The sequence below is a fragment of the Fulmarus glacialis genome, unplaced genomic scaffold (genome assembly GCF_000690835.1).
Source record: "Fulmarus glacialis isolate BGI_N327 unplaced genomic scaffold, ASM69083v1 scaffold2894, whole genome shotgun sequence".
Classification (NCBI taxonomy): Eukaryota; Metazoa; Chordata; class Aves; order Procellariiformes; family Procellariidae; genus Fulmarus; species Fulmarus glacialis.
The window spans coordinates 1-19,595 of NW_009208488.1; the positions used below are offsets into that span (position 1 = coordinate 1).

The 19,595-nt window shown below is 36.7% G+C and overlaps 1 protein-coding gene across 1 annotated transcript in view; it reads left to right on the plus strand.

The window, feature by feature from the left end:
* Positions 1 to 2,539: 2,539 nt before the first annotated feature.
* Positions 2,540 to 19,595, plus strand: part of ASPH (aspartate beta-hydroxylase) — a gene marked incomplete at its 5' end in the record, with an annotated part of 37,490 nt that continues 20,434 nt past the window's right edge. The window contains 6 exons of the mRNA XM_009576486.1: positions 2,540 to 2,628; positions 5,068 to 5,154; positions 8,464 to 8,614; positions 9,667 to 9,803; positions 15,381 to 15,479; positions 16,156 to 16,245. Of these exons, the coding sequence (XP_009574781.1) occupies positions 2,540 to 2,628; positions 5,068 to 5,154; positions 8,464 to 8,614; positions 9,667 to 9,803; positions 15,381 to 15,479; positions 16,156 to 16,245 (653 nt within the window). The remainder of the gene's footprint in view (positions 2,629 to 5,067; positions 5,155 to 8,463; positions 8,615 to 9,666; positions 9,804 to 15,380; positions 15,480 to 16,155; positions 16,246 to 19,595) is intronic.

The following is a 19,595-nucleotide window of genomic DNA, read 5'->3' on the forward strand; positions in this document are numbered from 1 at the left end:
TGCTTCCGCGTTCATCCACACCTACTGTTGAACAAGCCAGGCCTTAGAAATAGCAATGGTTTCTTGAAAAACTGAGCTGGCATATTTTCAGAAAAGAAAAGATAAAAACCACAAAACCCAACAAACCTTTTGCATGTTTTGGATTGTTCTTTTCAGGCCCAGTGACATTATGTCAGAAACTTCTGTCCATACCTGTTAGTCACTGTGGACTCAGAGTCTGGGGTGGAGGGATCCTTGCTTTCGTGATGAGAGCTGGTTCTCTGAGTTCTGCTGCATTCAAGGGGTGTGAACACTTGGAACAGAGCCAGTGCTGTGCTCCTTAATCATTATCATCATTAACTGTATGAAAATGCAGTAAGCACATTGCTTTCCTATGAAATGGTTAATATTAAAGTAAGACATACCAAGACTGGAATTGGCCATGGACTGAAATGCATTTCTACTGTATTATTTATGGGGAATGAACAAAAGACATTAAAACCATCTATATTATTATATTTAAAAAAAAAAAAAAACCATATTTAAGGTCAGTTCAGTTCCATGATAACTACATTCCTTAAGTGCATTATTGTGTGCTTGAGTATAAAAGCTTGATTTAAAGTCATAGGGTACAATGAAACCCTGAAGTGTTTAGGGGGCCAAAACCAATATATTGGTTTTGAAAGGAGCTATTTGGTGGTTTATCCTGAAAAAGCAGTAAACTCCTGTATGTCAGACAGCTTTTTTCCTTCTTACCTTCTTGGTAGCTATTGCCTTGGAAAATTAGTCACTTCTGTTATTAGAAGGATCAACAGGGATATAATAATCCTAATGCACTGCTTCTTTAGTACCTTTCCTTTATAGATCTTAAGACATTTTTGTATTTAAAGCTTCATACGACCTTTGTGAATAAGTAAACGGAATTTAGTAGGATAGCTTCAATCCTGCTTAAAATCTATTTCCGCCCCCCACCCCCCACCCCTGAAAAGCAGTAGCATTTGTTTAACTGTGCATACCAATGCTGCAGAATAGTTTTTAAAGGTAACATAAGAAAAACTCTCTCCGTGCAGAGCTGTCCAAGTTCAGTGTTGAAAATGACAGTAAAAGTCTTGCACAGAAAGAACCAAAGGTGGTCAAGTTTTTTTTTTTATCTTGTACAGAAGCAGCTGAGACTCATGAGATCCTTTAATGCTTGGGTGGGGTCAGGATTGGTTTAGCATTAACTAAGGTGTTGTTTTTTTGCTGAGGTTTAACATAGGCGAAGTGATTTGTCTGCCTAAAGCTCTGTGTAGGATCAGAGTCTCAGAGAGAAAGTATCATTTAATGAATCATGAGCACAGCTTCCAGTAGCATGTGATGGCTCTTGTCATCCCTGAACAGTGCACCTGAGGATTTGGGAAGCAGAATAAAACATGAGTAGTTACAATACCTTGTAGCGGTTATCCAAAATACTTGCTACTGCATTGCAGCAATCTTGTGATGTTAAGCTGTATGGTGTTTGGGTTTAGCATTACACATACCAGTTATGGCATTCCCTGTTTAAACTTCTACAAAGAAAATAATAATGTTACTTCTTTTCATGCTATTAATGACTTATTGTCCATAGAGGAGAAAACATAATGCATAATTTAAGCAAAAATATGTGCTACTAATTAAAGATATATATGTAACTAGTAGTTACTTGTGTCAGCCAATATATATTTCCCTTACTTGTGTCAGAAAAGGGTTTTTTAAATTAGTTTAATTTTTAATTAATGTAATTAATTTAATTTTTAGTTGCTGTAGCAAATATGGAGAAAAGCAGTTACCTGCTGTCGTATCCTTCAGTAGTGCATTTCTTTAACATCTAGTATACTTAATGCAACCAAAATAGACATTGTTTAAAAGTGAACTGCTATGAAGTAAATAGCTGTTTAAATTGACACAATTTACTTCAATTTGCTTCAAACGCAATTTACTTTACACAATTTACTTCAAGACTGGTTTGCTACATACTGCTGCTGCTCTGCTACTGTGCTAAGCTGTGGAAACTTAAAGATGTCTTGATCAGACATTTCAGCGTTGAACCTGTTTTCAGTAGGAAGTTGGACTACACGATTTTTGAGTCCCTCCTACCCTGAGTAACTGATTTCTATCAACTCTTTTAATTGTTTTAGACATTGTAGACATATATAGGCACAACTTTAGAAATTATTAACATGTTCTGGTAATTATATTTTTCATAATACCATATAGATGTGGAAAAATAACAGTTCTTTCTGTTATTCCACGTCAGTTGAACCATTTGGAAAAAAATCCTTGATTGTATGAGATGAAAAATGCTTTATCAAAAACTTGACTGTGAAATTATTCAGTTTGAATGACTGAAGATTGCTTTTTTAGGAGTTTGTGATTGTAATAAATAAGAAATCAACTTCTTTTCAGTGTATTTTGAAACTGCCTTATTTGAAAATCGTACACTTTACCAGCACAGTACTAGTCTCTAGTTAAAGGTTACTCCAAACAATTGCTGTGAAATGCAAAAGAAGTAATGAGCTGTATGTTTTCAAATCTCTTCCAGCTAAAAAGAAGAAGAAGCCAAAGCTCTTAAACAAGTTTGATAAGACCATTAAAGCTGAACTAGATGCTGCAGAAAAATTACGTAAAAAAGTAAGTTTTGAATGTTTCCCTCAGGACTGTAAACAGCGGACAAAAATGAATACAATGAAAATTAACTTCAGAAAAGGGAAAACTACTTTTAGATTACTTTCTGTGAAATTAACTTTTAAAAATTAAATATTCAGTACATGTTTGTCCTTCAAGTTTCATTTCTGTTGGATAGTTTATCTTTAAATTTTTTGAAGTCATGGGTGTGTGTCTATTCATGTGTGTTTGCACACCTTTAACCTTGAAAATATTTAGCTTAACTGTTGAATTCCTATCATCAAAAAACTGCTTCAATTAATCACACTGTCCTATCACTGTTGTCCATTTGAGTGTTGAAGTCACCTATTATCAGACCACTTAGATAATATAAGTGTGTAGTATGTATCTCTCAGTACGTGTTCATATGCTTCATGAGCATTAGGTGCAAATCTTTGTAGTAGGCTTTGTTTCTGCTGGAAATGTGTGTCCCCTAAGTGTCTGCTCCCATACAGCTGCTTACAGCACGAAGCCGGTGTTCCTGCTCCTCACCAGTGGATCTTAATATCAGTCAAGCAGTTTTGGTAGTTTTGAATTTAATAACTTGACTGTGAAAAACAAGCTAAAAAACCCCCAACAATAAACAAGAACTCTTCAGTCATCAGCACCTGGGGGTGCTGGTCGACAGCCAGCTGAACATGAGCCAGCAGTGTGCCCAGGTGGCCAAGGTGGCCAATGGCATCCTGGCCTCTATCAGAAATAGTGTGGCCAGCAGGAGGAGGGAGGTGATCGTGCCCCTGTACTCGGCCCTGGTGAGGCCGCACCTCGAATCCTGGGTTCAGTTTTGGGCCCCTCACTACAAGAAGGACATTGAGGTGCTGGAGCGTGTCCAGAGAAGGGCAACGAAGCTGGTGAAGGGTCTAGAGAACAAGTCTTATGAGGAGCGGCGGAGGGAACTGGGGCTGTTTAGCCTGAAGAAGAGGAGGCTGAGGGGAGACCTCATCGCGCTCTACAACTACCTGAAAGGAGGTTGTAGCGAGGTGGGGGTTGGTCTCTTCTCCCAAGTAACAGGCGATAGGACGAGAGGAAATGGCCTCAAGTTGCGCCAAGGGAGGTTTAGACTGGACATTAGGAAAAATTTCTTTACTGAAAGAGTGGTCAGGCCTTGGAACAGGCTGCCTAGGGAAGTGGTAGAGTCGCCATCCCTGGAAGTATTTAAAAGACGTGTAGATGAGGCACTTAGGGACATGGTGGTGTTGGGTTGACGGTTGGACTTGATGATCTTAGAGGTCTTTTCCAACCTTAATGATTCTATGATTCTATGATTATTCTTGAAGAGAGCAAGACTGACTGTGCAGATTTAGCTTTATATTGCTATCCATGCAGCCCCAGAGTTCCTGTAGGTGTATGATGGTGCTGAAGTGCTACTACACAGAGAGCACTAACCTCAGGCTGCCTCTGCTCCTGCTCTTCACTAGGAGCCTTGTTTACGTGTCAGAATACAAAAATAAAAAGCATTTTCATGCTTCTTGTTACTTAAACAATTGGTTGATGAGAGAAAAGCATAACAGAAACTTTTGATGAGCCTATAGGGTCAGTTGGCTGACTCTCTTTTCCTGCCTGTGTCTCTTGGTGAGTTGCAGAGAGTCATGTTTGTCTTGTAGGAAGCAGGATAAATTTAGTGACAAATCAGACATATGTAATATTTGAAGATAGCAAGACAGTTGTGTATAATAATCCCTCATATTTATAAAGCTGTAAGAGTTGGAAGTGGCAGCAAGATCTAATGCCAAATTTTGCTGAGCAGTGCTCAGCTCCTATTTAACAGCGCAGCTGGTTCTTCTCAACTTCCATCCTTTCTTGCTAGTCAGCAGCAATCATGAGAATACCATAGTTACGTTTGGACTTTGTATGGGACAGGGAAGAGACACAGAGCACGTGAGGTGTCCTGAGGGACATCGTTATTCAAAACATTTGGAGGAAACAGCCATTCACTATGGATGAGTCTAGTATTTCCCCTAGAAGAACCATAGTTACGATACTGCTGGTCATGTGAGGTATGCAGAGAGGAAATTTCTAGATAGGTATAGAACTTGCTTTCTTTTCTCTGTTACATTCAGTTTGGATTTTGTTATTAGTAATAGTATCTTTCCATTTTGCTATAGGCAGGTTGTTGTCATCTCAGCATTTTTTCCAGTCAATAAAGGGAAAGTGAGTAAAATAAAAACAAAGCTATTCATTTTAACCATGGAAGTGGATAATATTGTTTCATAAATAATGACAATGGATTTCTCTTAAATAAGCAGGCAGTCCCAAGAAAAATATGAGTGAAAACTGTTGATTCAGTCTGCATTTTTTTTGTTTTTCTTTAGTTTCCCCAATTAAAAACCAAAATGTGTTAATAGGTCATGCATCCTTCAGCATTTTTATTAGATAGAAATGTTGATAAATATCTCTACCTTTCAGGGAAAAGTTGAAGAAGCTCTAAGGGCCTTTGAAGCATTAGTGAGTCAATATCCACAGAGTCCTCGAGCAAGATACGGGAAAGCACAGGTACAAAAAAAAAGAGAGCCATAATTGTTAAAAAAGATAAAATAAACCTTTTTAAACAAGAGTTCTAAGCCCCCGTCAGACTTCATTTATAATTTTATGGTTGTTTCCTAAGGAAGAAAAGAATTATGTGGTCTGTCATATTGTATCAGTTTCAGTCCTCTATCCTTCCCCAATTACTTTGGGAGCTTTTGTCTAACTTTAGTCTAGTGGGAAGTATTGTAAATAACACAAAAATAAGATACATACTGGAGATGTCATGAAAACTGTCAGACGAATGGTAAGAGAGAAATCCCAACTAATGTCCTAGTGCAGGAACAACAGGCAGAACTTAGTTGTTACATACTGTTTGCTGCAGCTGGTAAATCAACCCATCAGTCAGCTCTGGACTAAATGCTGCTTTTTGCTTAGTGGGAATAGGAAAGGGGATTTGGAGTTTTTATAGAGAGAGTGTTAAAGGATAAAGAACTCAAATTCATAGGCAAGAAGGCGTAATTAGCCTTTTCTTGTGGAATGAGTTCTGTTTCAGATGTTCTCATCCAAGAAAAGAGAAAGCATTGGAAAATAAGCTCTGCGTTTGTAATACTTTTGAGCCATATTGGGATGTCTCAAAAGAGAATAATTCTTTGTATTTTCATAAATAGTAGGATAATCCCACTGCACTAGGTATAATAAAAGACTGCTTGAACTCCTGTTAATCAAGATGAGCAAAGTGAAACAATCACCGTAGAAGGGAAAAGCTCTGCATTTGTAATACTTTTGAGCCATGTTGGGATGTCTCAAGAGAATAATTCTTTGTATTTTCATAAATAGTAGGATAATCCCACTGCACTAGGTATGATAAAAGACTGCTTGAATTCCTGTTAATCAAGATGAGCAAAGTGAAACACTCACCGTAGAAGGGAATTGTGCTGTTACACAATTAATGAGGCACTTGAATTGGAGTCACAACCAGTTTTCACTTGGTTAATCATAGTCATGCTAAAACCAAAGCCATGATTATCCAAAAAACTATCACACAAGCACTTGATACACAGCAGACCAAACACTTTAGTGCTCTGTGTGATGGATAGTCTGCTGAACTATTTGCCTTCTTACAGTAGGACACCTCTTCGGTTCATATATATGATGGACTTGACTTGATTAACTTACGCTTTTAATATTTACCTTTTTTATGAATCTACTCATTATATCTAAGAGAATATGCTTCCTGCCTCCTCATTACCTCACTGCTTTTAGGGAGGAGGGCAGATCATTGAAGCCAGCTGTGAAGCTTATTCTCATTCAGAATTCCCCCCAGTGACACAACTTCATTTGTCCTTCTACAACAGTTTGTAGTCACAACCTACTACTTTAGTAATGCTTAAAAGGTCTTACAGACCTTTTAATTACGATCTGAAGTCGTAATTAGCATACACTTTCTGGGAATGTATAAAAACAGCTATAAATTCATTTCCATTTTCAGTAGCCTTTGTAGGCTCATACAAGTCTTTTTACTGAACACTCACATTAACATGACCAATGACAACTTATTGAATCCAGTATGTGTAAGTTGAAGCTGTTTGAAGGAACGGGAAAATCATGGGCTTCACTGACAGATGGATTATTCTTAGGATTTACATTGTAACACCGTATTACTTTTAAATGGGTATTTATACCAACGCAACACATTCAAATTTGCTGTCTCTCGTCACTAAGTAAAGGTAAAACTGCAGAGAAGGATAAGGGTGAAGGCCATGAATTCACCACAAGAGTGTACTTCTCCATTTCTGTGAACCATGAACCAACATTACATGCTAATTTTGTAGGTTCAGTTTCTAATAAGACACGAGGATTCATTTTTCTGGATCTTGTAATAGCTTTATAAGGGAACTATTTCCCCCAAAATTCTGCAAAAGATTCCATAATTAGAAGTGTTTTTCAGAATTCTGAGCAATTTCTGATTTGATTTCTGGAGCTACACTTAGGACAGATTAAAATATTCTACAGAAATTGTTAACATCTTTAAGGCTGAAAAGAACAGCAGATAGGTCTTAAACCTCCTTTTATTATTTATAGTGTCTATACTGGTGAATTTATGCAGATTTTATGCTGACAATTTTTGCCTCTTATTTATGTGTCTTTTACTATTCTTTGCCCTGCAATTCCCTCAATAAAAAGGAAAAGCAAATTCCTAGTGAATGTACGTCAGAAAAATAATTTATTTCTTAAAACTGATTTCTGAAGTTATCTCTGAAACCAGCTGATGAACTCTTTGGCTGAGTAACCCTATTTTTTGGTATTTCCCATACTCAATTTCAAAGTAACCCAAGGAAAAAAAGTAAAGGACAGAAGTGCAAAAAGATTCCAGATGTTAACTACTTACTACAGCATATGCAGCTAGCACAGTTGAAGCTGTTTCAGTTAATGTGTTTGATATAACAGTGAGTTTAGATAGACCAGTAGGAGCTTCTGCACATGCATTGCTTGCGACGTACCTACACCTCGCTCTGCTAATTGACTTAAGAACATAAACCAATAAAAATAAAGCATTTGGGAAGAATGCATTAAACACATGAAAATGGATGCATTTGTATAAACAATTCAAAGTAATGCTTTAAAAATTCAGCATTTGAGATATAGTTGGCTCTTTTTCAGCTGTGGAAACAAATTATGAATGTGCCATACCGCAAATGAAATCAGTAGTAGCTTCCATCGGCTTCACTGAAGCTGTAATTTCACAGTGGAGATCTCGTATATCATTTGGTCTGCTCCTGAGCTTGATGAATGAATTTAAGTTCTAAAGAGTTGTAGGGTAGATACTCTATCAATATATGCAAGAGTAAAGCCAAATCCTAATTATTTTTCTAAGAAAATGTGTCTGAATATATGAATGCAATGTTTGTTGGTGTGTTTTGATCTGTGTATTACTGTGTGTGAGGCTTAGTATACAAATAATCCGTAGGCAACGATTTACATTTCTTCCATATTATTGAAACAGATTGCTTCATTTATTTTCGAAAGCAGAAATCATGACTTCTACAAATATTAACCAAAAACCTGTGTTAATGTATTTTTTAGGTTCCCATTTTCTCGTACTTATGCTTTCAGTTTGCAGGAAACGAGAATTAACAGTACTTCTAATCTGCCTTACCATAATGCACAACCAAATAAGTTTTTCATTGTTATGCCAAAATTATATAGATTAAAAATAATTCTAAAATTATTCCCATAGTCTAACAATTGCATAGTTTGCCTTTTAAGAAAACAGAGTTAGTTTTAAGACTGATGGTTTATTAAATGTTCTAATAATGGTTTTGTGGTTCTTTCTAGTCTGAAGATGACTTAGCTGAGAAAATGAGAAGTAATGAGATGCTGCAAAAAGCCATCAACACCTATGATGAGGTGGTTAGTCTGCCAAATGTCCCTTCAGATCTGATAAAACTGAGCTTGAAACGAGAAGCAGACAGGCAGCAGTTTCTTGGTAAGATTTGAGGATGGTGTAAAAATTATGGAAGTTGTGTGAGCAAGACTTTCAAAAGATCACTAAGGATTTAAAAGCGCCAATTCCATTGAATTTTTGGTAGGACTTGTGTTCCTAATCTCTTAAATGCTTATGAATAATATTTTTAAATTCTTTAATTTTTTTCTAGGGAACTAGTGTATATAATTGCTTGTATGACAATAGTGCCTGTAGACAACAGTGCACTAGGTGCTATGAGAAGCTATGATGGTAGGTGGCCAAAACAATTTTTGACAGAGAAAGAAGAAAATGTTCTTCTTTTTCTACTGAAGCTGAGGGAAATCATGAGGAAATTAATGACATACACAGAGTAAACATACCCAGAATAAATTTTCAGTAAACATAGGGAAGAATGGAGTTGAACTCAGGGATAACATCCGAAAGTTTAGATCTCAATTCTGTGATGTACAAGAAGTGCTGATTAGAATATGAGGCACAGTCAACTTTAGAGAAAAGAGTTCTGTTCCCATGGGTTGGATTTTAATACCAACTCGTTTTAATCTTGCTGTTCCTCAGCAAGACCTTGTCTAGGAAGTCAGGGAATGTAATTTTAAGCACATAAAGCATGATTAATTTAATAATGGAAATATAGTGGAACTATTGCTTAACACTAGAAATGCGTTTAATTACTTAATCAAGTAAGACAAAGTTTATTTTGATATGTTTACCTAGTTTTGTCAAGCACTGACATCTGTATGAAAGAGCAACCAAAGCTTAAATAGTGTTGTTACTGCTACACTGTGAACGGTTCTCCACTAGAGGCTACCATAACACTGCATGATATGCATTCGCAGTGATTTCCTGAAATATTCCTTGTACGGCTACACCCCCAGTGACAACCAAGCAGCTGAATATACTCCTATCTGCACAAGTTTTTTTCAAGTTCTGCTGCTTGATTGTTAGTGAAAGTGGAACACCTGGCTCTGATTTGTGTTTTCTTCGATGTTGTGTAAGCATCTTACTACTGTTACTCAAATCTGTAGTTGTAATTAAGTCTTGCTCAATCAAATTAGGTCGCATGAGAGGTTCCCTGGTTACTCTACAGAAATTAGTTCAACTGTTTCCCAGTGATACTTCATTCAAGAATGACCTTGGTGTTGGTTACCTCTTGATAGGAGATAACAGCAATGCCAAGAAAGTGTATGAAGAGGTGAGTTTCCATTCCAGCCAAGGAAAAATATTATTTGCATTCATGTGTTCATTCTAAAGGTTGCTTGCTTTTAATGTTTTTAGTTGTTAAACATTTTGCATGTCTGGTTTTGAAGGGTTAATATAGATACGATTTTTTTTCTAGTGCAGTTCTTAATTATCTTCTAATTTTAATTCAGATTTCCTGATACTGTCACATTGAATGTTTTTCCTTATAGACAGAGAAATACAGATGTTCTTCATATGCTTAATAATATTTGATTTCTTATACCTTCTGGTAGCCAGGTTTGGAATATATTGACAACGTATATAGATGTAATGCATGGTATAAAAAAAGATGTCTTATCTGCAAGACATGGAAAGCAGAAGTAAGCCTGGTTTTTTTTACAGGAACACCATCTCTAACCATGTGATAAAGTAGTTCAGTACTCACACAGCTATTTAACCTTTGGTTTTTCATGATTTTTGTAGGCAGCCTAAATTCTGTTTTTCTCTCATGACGCTTGTAGTGCGGACAGTTCATTGGATTTATATTCCTATCTTATACTATGGTTATCAGGCTGGGGAAATTTCACTGCCAGGAAAGGCCACTCTGCTTCTGTGATTTAGAAACCCTGTTAACATCTGGAAACTCTGACAGATGCGGAGCTTGACATCACTGATAGAGCACAAGCCATCAGCACCGGCTCGGAGATGGTCTCACTGATATTGGCATGCTTGTTGCAGTGCTTATTTAGTACAGACGTAATATGGTAATTGGCTGGTTATGTAGACTGAGGACGTGTCAGCATGATTAGTACCACCTCCTGAGAATAAAGGCATGGTTTTCCGTCCCCCACATCTGGGAGTCTGAGGGGATTCTTATCTCAGGTGGTTTCTCAAAGAGAAGGAGGACATTCAACTACATTGTTGGAAGCAGGAGCCGATCCCTGATAATACCGTTTTTTTCCTCAAGCTCCTCTGGTAGTCAGATGTTGCCAGAATAATGTTTGCTTTGCTACTTTGGCTACTTTGTAGATCCCTCCATAAAACATTTCTGTTCAATAATTTTTGGCCTGCTGTCAAAATTTCTTAGAGGATTGGAAACATCAGCTTTTAAAGATAGAATATATTAACTGAACCTGCTTCGCAAGCTGCAAGGAACTTGAAAAAACAAAAACAATACTCCTCCTCGGCAAGATGTTCCTTTGCAATTTTTCACTATTTTGTTGCAAACAATACAGATGTTAGAACTTCTCAACATCAATAATCACAGGATTTTTTATAAATGGAAGAAGGTAATGAGTTTGCTATATAATTACTTTGATATTGAGTTTGATATACTTCAGAAGCAGTGTATACTGCTCAGATTAAGAACAGATATGCGAGATAAGAACAGTTCTGCTTTTAATATATTGTTTTCCATGCTTCCATAGACTTTATCCAGTATAATTACTGTTTTGCAGTTCACTAAACACTGAAATAGATAGTGATGTTCTGTCCGTGTAAAAGACCAACAAATAAATACCTTTTAAAAGGAGTTGGATTTATTCTTTTTAAAAATCATGTGGGTTTTGTCCATATTCTGACTATTCCTCAGGTTGAATCCCAACACATTAATGTAATTTTTTTCTTTGTTGTAATTCAGGATAAATTTACATGAAGAATTTTAAGAAAGAAAATACAGTCAAAGAAACAGGCAGAAGCTCACGTGTACCTGCTTTTATTCTTGGTTATACTGAAGGCTTCTTACATGATTTTGGGCAGATTGCTTAAGGGCCATATGGTCTGCTCTTGAGTGCTTCGCTCAGCTGTTGCAATGCATATTTGGAAGGTGATTGGCATATGGTTTGGAGCTCTGTGTATAGTCAATAAAGAGGGGGCAAACTGTGAAGAGTGGTTCTAGGAGCCTTCAGGAGACATCTTACTCTTCCCATGATTTTTGACAAATCTGGGTAACTTCTGTAGTATGATTAAATCCTCCTTGCTAGCGTAGGACAAGTTAGTAATTTCACAGAAAACGTAAGACAGCACAGACAAGAACATGAATTCAGTGCTGCACAGTAGATGCCTCCAATGTTTATGAATCCTGGGTTCTGGTTCCCACTGTAAGGTTGTTCATATGTTTTAGTCAAGTGTTCTTTAATGCGAAAGGCATGGGCATCTAGGAAGAGAGAGCAGAGCTCAGGACTCATCCTCAAGAGAACATACCCCTCGTTCGACTAAAGGCTCAGCTTCTTCCTGATTCCCCTCTGGGTCCCATTCTTTTCTTCATGGTTGTCTAACTTCTTGTGTATGTGGTACTTGTTTCTGCTCCTCAGGCAAGAGTTGAACACTCTTCTGTGCAGGAGAATCTAGACTCCAAATTTCCCATTTCCTGGGAATCTGCTAGATTCTTGGGCAAAATGTACCCATGTCCTTCTTTGCTTCCTGCTATAACATTTCAATCTTAATTCAGTGTTAGCAGTCCGTGTTAGGCATGGGCTGAGCACGCACAACCAGCTGGACCCTTCACAGGCACTGTACCCTACATTGGGATTGCAGTATATACCATTTCAGACCAGACTAACTGTAGCTGGCATCATGTCCAAGGAACTGAATAGATGCCTAAGGAATCCTAGTGAATGAAAACTTTCTGCTTTAAATTTAATGGCCAGTTTACTTATTTTCCATTCAATTCTTGTTTTCCATTCCAAATTTGTTATGTCTTAGCAGCTATCGAAGTGTTATACTCACATTTTTATTTCAGAAGTCTTAAATAGGATATGTTTCTTCTTTTAGTACAGAAGCGATGTGTATAAACACTGAACTTCAGATCAAGAGTTTTGTACTTACCGCTGTAGTGTGGTATGTAGTGTGGTAACAAAAAATACACGTTTCTAATACGCATTTGCCAGACTTTGTGCTGAACCACAAATGGAAAATGGTGTCCTTTTGGAAGGGATTTCAGTTTTTCCTCTAATGTTAAAGCATTTTCTTTTGAACATTACACTTAGGGACATGGAAACATAATATTAAACATGGTCCCAGTGGATATTCAGAGCTATTTTTATTTTCAAAGAAAACATAATGTTAAAAGTAGTCCTAGTAGAATTTAGAGGGGTTTTTTTTTTCTGAGGATCTACAGATTATGATAAAATATAGTGGAAGAGAACTTTATAAGACCAGTTACTCTGCTAGTAGCATTTTTTCTGCCTGCTATGCTGAGGCATGTCTGCATGGCTCAGTGCAGCATTATACAAACATGCATAAGCCAGCTCTGATTGAGCTATCTCAGGTACCAAAAGCAGAATATCCACATTAACACAGTACTCTGCCCTGGCTAATTAGCCATTGATAGCCCCAGAGGTTAATTTATATATTCATGATTAATATTTAATAGCTATGAGCAGTTTAGTAAAACTTATTTCTAAACATAATTAATATTGCATGCAGCAACAGCAACAGAGTAATACAATTTACATTAAATACTTCCAGTGTAATTTCTGCTGATTGTATCTCTTCGCTTCTCTTTAGGGGCTCTGAATGTAGATCATGCCTTAATGCAACTCAGCATAGTTTAAATGAACTGTAATACAGAAAATACTATTCTGTCTTAATTAATCAGATAGCTTTATCCTATATTTAAAGGAACTGTAATTAAAATGATATGGCTAATAAATATTTCTGTCAGTCATTTTATTTCACCCTGCAGGTACAGATTCTTGGATCAAAATGATTATACACAGAATGCTGTAGTCAAAAAGCATAAGTTGCATGAAGTGATAGCATATTATACTAGGGATCAAGCTCATCCTTACTATGAATTGCCAAGTTCACTTTTTGTTAATAATGTGTCATATTATGGACTTCAGATGGATTCTCAAATTGATTGTTCCTTCATAGTAGTTATTTTCTGCAAAAAGAAGTGAAATGCTGCTATTTTTAACTCAAAACATTTTATACCCACGTTGCACTGATTTTGGTTTTGCTCAGATGTAGTTTGTATGTAATAAGGTTTGAGAAAGCAGAGAAATTGGCCCAGAGGACTTGTTATGGTTTTGCTTGTAATTATTTTGATTGAAAAATTAGGTTAGACAGTGACTGGAAAAGGCAGAGGGACATGGCTATAATGTATGCAGACATTTTATCCATGGCATAAGTTTAGTAGCTTCAAAAATGGATTTAGGCAAGAGAAATTGTTCATCTGTTTTGTATTTAGTGACTGTGCTAGACATTCAGCACTTCTCAGCCTCTGTAATTCCACTGACTCCCAGGCACTTGTGATGATCCTCACAGACTGAGGATATCTCCTGATAAGACTGCCCACCCTTATTTTAAGGAGAGAAGAGGTGTAATGACAGACTAACTTGACCATGTAATTGATATCGCATAGAGCTACAAATGATATTGAATTATATATATATATAAACATATATATATACACACATATATACATGTATATACATATACTATATATACATCATAGAAACATGGAGCTGGAAAGTAGATCAAGACATTCTCTAATTTTCCCCTTGGCTAAGGCAGACCAAATGCACTTAAATTATCTCAGTAACGTTGAGGGTACATGTTTCAGAACTCAAGCCAACCAGCTTCACACCTCCTTTCCCTGAAACACTCCCCCATACAGTGATCCTTTCCTACAACTGTCCCTGTACTCTCAAATTTTTCTCTTGCACAGTCCCTATGAAATATCCATCTCTGGGTATTTGCCTATGGGTTTTCCTTTCCTGCAAAATTAAGTAAGGTTATAAGTCGGACATTATCTGAATCTTGTTCAGGATACAAAATCTTTTAGCTTAATTCAGCACGCTAGGTCTTGGTCTTGGTCAAAGAGTGCAGCACACAACTATACAAGAATAATTTATCCATCACCTTCTAGTGTGAAAGCACATTGAATCACTACCGCATTAGACCTTGCATTACCATCTGATAGCTTTGTCTTGGCCAAGCAAGTGTAAGCTCTTCCAGAGAGTGCGCCAGTTCACTGTCGTGCTGAGAACGCCTTTGTGTTCCCAGGGTTTGCGCAGTCTCATCACATGATGCAACCGTTACTTTACAGCATCTTTCTAAATTGTCCTCACTGTGCTTCGCAACGTAGTATATTTTTCTCTTGCCAAAAGTAGTTTGCCACCAGTATAAACCTATCTAATTGTAAACTATTTCAGGTATATTTCTATGCTACGCCTCCCATTACTGTTCTGTAGACTTGTTCAAAAGCAGCTGCTTTCCTTCAGGTTAGTCAAACCTGGGAAAGGTAACTTAAGTGTTAATGGTGTTAATTCTGTAATGTAGCATGCTGTAACTCAAGAGAAAGAGTGGAGAAAGACAGACAACAAAAAAATAATGCAATTCCGAAATTTCAGAAAATTCAGGAATAATTTTACTTCTGAGACTTTAAAGTTTTTGGCTTGTAATAGATTTTTCTGGAGAAACACAAAACTGAACGGGGAAAAGAAAGTACAGCCAAGCCAAGAATTTATCTTAGAGTCAGCAATGGAAGGAAATGTCATTGCGTCACTAAATAGTAATATGTGCACAGGTTTGTTAATTTGCATAGATCCATACGTGAGTATTTAATTCATTTGCTCTCAAACAGGTTCTAAGCCTGGCTCCAAATGATGGCTTTGCCAAAGTACATTATGGCTTCATTCTGAAGGCAGAAAACAAGATAGCAGAGAGCATACCCTATCTAAAGGTATTTTTCTTTTCTCACCTACAGTAAATGTTTTACCTGTAAAAAATACAATTGGAATGTATAAAACACGTCAAGGTAGAAGCATACTACTTACAAATCACAGTTTAAGATGTTGGAGTCATATTGCAATATCAATGCCTATGAACTGGAACAGACTTGTACATTGACTCATCAATTCTTAAACACCAAGTATTTGTTTTATTAGTGGTTAGCCCTAAGTACACAGCTGTGAATCTCAAATTGTTTTGAGTTTGTCAGTATGCTGCAAACTTAAGGTTCTTGAAAAATCCAGAGAGGGCTTACCTATGCTTCTGAGTGTCTGGGAAGAAATACCACAAAATAAAACCTTAATCCAGCTTTCTAAAATGCTTGTGTATATGTATATAGGGCCAGGGAAAAGTGTCCATCTCTGAATACACCTCCACCTTGGAGGGACTGAGGGGAGAGGCCATGGCATTTGGAAAACTGATAACATTTCTCAATGTTTTTTTATTGAAGTATTGTATTTGTCCAACATAAGTTCCAGGTTCCCATGGTGGTTATATTTTATAGCCAGTTTCATAGCCTGTCTCTTGCATAGAATTGGCAGCCTATTTACAGCAATCAAATGAACCCTTTTAGAAGTCCTATTGAAGTTTTTCCTTTTTTTTTTGTTTTCTTTTTTTTTTTTTTTTAGGAAGGACTCGAGTCTGGTGAGCCCGGCACAAATGACGGACGCTTTTATTTTCATCTGGGTGATGCCTTGCAAAGAATGGGAGACAAAGAGGTAAGCATTTAACATGCTCTTGCTTTAAAGTCTAAACCTCTGATGGACTGCATAATCCAGAAAAGCTTTTAAGGATGGACTTCAATGTTGAAAACACGAGTAATCCTATTGCAATAACAATCCAGCGTATGTGTGTAGAGGTCAAGATGAGCAACAGCCAAAAATCTGCCATTGCTGTGACAATACCATCTTTTAGCATCCCTTGCTTTAGAACTAACCTAAACTTTTGAAGCTTGCATGGGGCAGTTTGGACCGAGGGACCAAACATTTTTCAAAAATTCAGTGAAGGTGTTTTTAGAGTCTGTTTTCTGCTCCTACCATTTAAAACAATGATTTTAACCAGAGTTAAAAAAACCAATTACATGTATATCACTGTATAGAAGTTCTCTCATAGCTCTGATATAACAGTGTTCTGTAAACCTCCCTTCTTTCCCAAAGTGACCTTGAGCATCAATGAGTATGTGATAAAAGAAGACCATAAGAGGACTGAATGTGTGGGCTGAGTTATGGTATTTGTTCAGTAATTAAAGTAGCAAACAGATCAGAAAAGCAGAGATTTGTGCAACAAATCTGTTGCATGCCCAACAAAAGCAAACATATGCGAAAACCATAAGAGTTTCCAATTTGTTAATTTAAAACCAAATTTAATGTAAAAGCCAAATTTAAATGTGTGAATTAGCACTATTGCCGTAGTAGGGGACCAAAGGACTGTTATTAGAACTTTACTATAGGCATGAATTTAAAAACAAACAAAAAAAAACCAAACCAAAAAACCCTACTCAGGTTCCTGGATGGGAAATGTGAAAAGAATAAGAATAAAAAAGCATAGTGGAATTGCTTTTTAATCAGTTATCTAATAATAGGTCTGAAATAATGATACCTGAAATACTGTGAAGAATGCTGACCTCTTGAGTATCTTGAGTTGGTAGGCAGTTCTCCAATATGAACTGTAGGCAGGTGGACTATAAGGAAGCCTATGTTAGTGATCGTTCTTAAACCTGGTTCGTCAGGTTCTTTTTTTATAAAACATGGAACTCTTATTACAATACCTTATACATACATTGAAATGTAATAATATCTGTATTTTTTAAGTTAGATTGCCTTCTCTGAAAGTACAATAAAATATTCTTCCAATGAAGTTTTTTGAATTTAAAAGTTCATTTACAAGTGAGAATTAGTTGGCCTCATTCTATATGTAAACACACACGTGCATGCACACACACACACACAGCGGCAGCTTGTGCGCGCTTGTCTCTCTGTCTGACTCTGTCTGACCTTCTCTCAACAGAAAACCAGAAAGGAAATCCCTGTATGCTTCCGTGGTATATTTTGGGTTGAATGATTGAGCCTAGACCATCCCATTACAATGTTTGTAGATACCACACAGATGTAATTGATGTATATCATCCCAATCCCCAGGATAATTATGTGTTAATGTTTATGGAGTTAATGGTCAAATCTGCTGTAGAGAAAGTTTTAATCAATGACAAATTAACTTATTGGCATAGAGGAGACTTTTAAATTTATCAGTGGAAAGTCCACTGTTAAGCTAAATTTTTCTCACTGACCTTGCTAGACTTGCTGAACTTCAAGATTTAATCAAGAAAACAGATCAATATTTAAGGAACATGTGAAATTGCTATCACTGAAGGTTTGTGAAGGTAGATATTCATCTATTAGAGCTAAATTAGGAATTATGAATGTGGTCTTGGTAAGTGTTAGGGAAACAGTGTTGAGTATGCCCTTTCCAACTATAATTTGATGAAATGCCAAATTGACTTAAGAAAAGATAAATTAGAATGGTGGAAGGTATTACAGAACAAAGTGCTGTTCACGCAGAATGTATAAACTGAGTGCATCTCAAACAATTACTTTCCTGGAAAAGAAGCTATGCTATTGTAGCTGTCCTGAATAGTACCAGTGGTCATTATTTAGTTTTTCAGCTGCCAAGATCAGCATGTAAAAAGGAAGGTTTCTCATGGAAACTCAGGACTGGCAAGGATGAGCGAGGTAACCTAACCCTACTCCATGCTGTCAAAGGCAACCTCATAGCACAATTCTTCTAATAGATAAGGATTAACAGTATTATACATCGTGATTATAGGTGACGGATCTTAAAGAGCAGCAACGTTCATACTCATCAGTCAGTGGCTGAAGCAAGTAATTCATCCACCTTATCATTTGGGCTAACTCCAGACACTGCAAATGAATGCAGGCAGTCAGCATGAACGATCTATTGATATCCCACTGCTGTTACAACTTACATCTTGGGCAACATACGTTATAAATCATAATGCCTCCATTTCAGAGGCTTAACCAAGACAAAATTTAAAAATATATTGTGTATTACCCAAAGGTAATACATAATTTTTTTTTTTTGACCCATACACAATTTTACAAAGCTTCTCTAGGGAAAAAAGATGAAAGCTTATATATGGTCTGCTGTTATTCTCTTCATCCACACTGTTTTTTTCTGTACTTCAGATAAATACTGTAAGGCAACATTCTATTGCAGCCTTTCCACCATACTTCAAGAGAGTTATAAAGTTCAGAGTACCACATTTTTTAAAAGCGTAAAGAAAATTTACAGATTCTCAAAAAATAATCTATAGTTACAATATAGAGACTTATGTAAAAATTTGAAGACAAAACCACCCAAAGTAATTTCTTACCTTATATATGAAATTAAAAATCTCTAAGATGACAACTGGAAATGTTTAGAAATAATCCATTACATGAAGTATTTCCAGTAGCTTTTTGTTTTCTTGACTGACTGACTGCTAAGACTAAGTAAGTCTTAGTAAGTCACACACTCTTCACATGGCTGATGTGTATCCAAAAAAGTTTTGGTTTTCCTTCTAGTTTACTGGCTTCAAGTAAACATAAATAATAAGCTGACATGAATTGTTCTCCTAGAGATGTGTTTGAGTGTATGTTTCGCTTTCCATTAGACCCCATACATAAAATGATTCTTCTTTAGATTAAGAGTTAGTACTGTGATTTTTGCTCAATAAGTCTTTTGTTTTAGCCTTCATGTCAAAATGTGGGCAGATTAATGGACAACTGTCATACACTCATGAGTTAAAATAGGAGAAATTACTCTCTTTGAAAAACAAATAACAATTAAAATAGTTAGTCATGCAGGGAAACTACCCTACCAGAATGCTACTGGGGACAGTGTTCATCTTGTCCAGATGTCATGGTTTAACCCCAGCCAGCAGCTAAGCCCCACACAGCCACTTGCTCACTCCCCCCTGGTGGGATGGGGGCGAGAATCGGAAGGGTAAAAGTGAGAATACTCATGGGTTGAGATAAAGACAGTTTAATAGGGAAAGCAAAAGTCGAGCAAG